Here is a 505-nt window from a genome sequence, read left to right as displayed (position 1 = left end):
CCTGCAGCATGCGCCAATGTTTCCGGGTCTCAATGACATTGACCAGCTCTTCCGCGTGATCCAAGTTCTGGGGTCGCCTTCTTGGGCCGGCGTCGGGAGCTTGCCCGACTACCACAAGGTGTCCTTCCCAGCGTTCTCGGCCATCCCACTGGACGTGTTGCTGCCAGAAGCCCCAGCTATGGCATGGGACCTGCTGAGCCGTCTTCTCGAGTACGATCCCAGCAAGCGTATCTCGGCAGCAGAGGTCGTCCTTGAAACTTGGCTACTATCAAGCTATCGAGTATCGGTGTAGGCCCTGCACCACCCGTATTTTTTCGCTCACCCGACTCCGGAGGCATCGCTTTCGCCCGACCGCCTTCTACCAAGCGCATCTGGCAAGACGAGCGACGACTTTGCGCTGCCAAACACATCGGCCTTGGACCTCGACATTGGTTTTCTTTAAGCGTGGAAACTGTATCAAATTATCAGTTTCGTATATAAGATCTGAATGGCGCTAGAACAAAAA

General features: G+C 55.0%; 1 protein-coding gene across 1 annotated transcript; it reads left to right on the top strand.

Annotated features, from left to right (window-relative positions):
• Nucleotides 1–16: 16 nt before the first annotated feature.
• On the top strand, nt 17–442 carry SDRG_11547 (cell cycle like kinase; the record flags this gene model as incomplete). The annotated part of the gene is made up of 2 exons (XM_008617588.1): nt 17–244; nt 293–442. 2 exons carry the CDS (start codon nt 17–19, stop codon nt 440–442), a joined length of 378 nt encoding a protein of 125 aa, XP_008615810.1.
• Between the last annotated feature and the right edge of the window lie 63 nt (nt 443–505).

This window comes from Saprolegnia diclina, assembly GCF_000281045.1.
Source record: "Saprolegnia diclina VS20 unplaced genomic scaffold supercont1.42, whole genome shotgun sequence".
NCBI classification, from domain to species: Eukaryota; Oomycota; class Saprolegniomycetes; order Saprolegniales; family Saprolegniaceae; genus Saprolegnia; species Saprolegnia diclina.
This window is presented reverse-complemented; position numbering and strand designations above follow the sequence as displayed.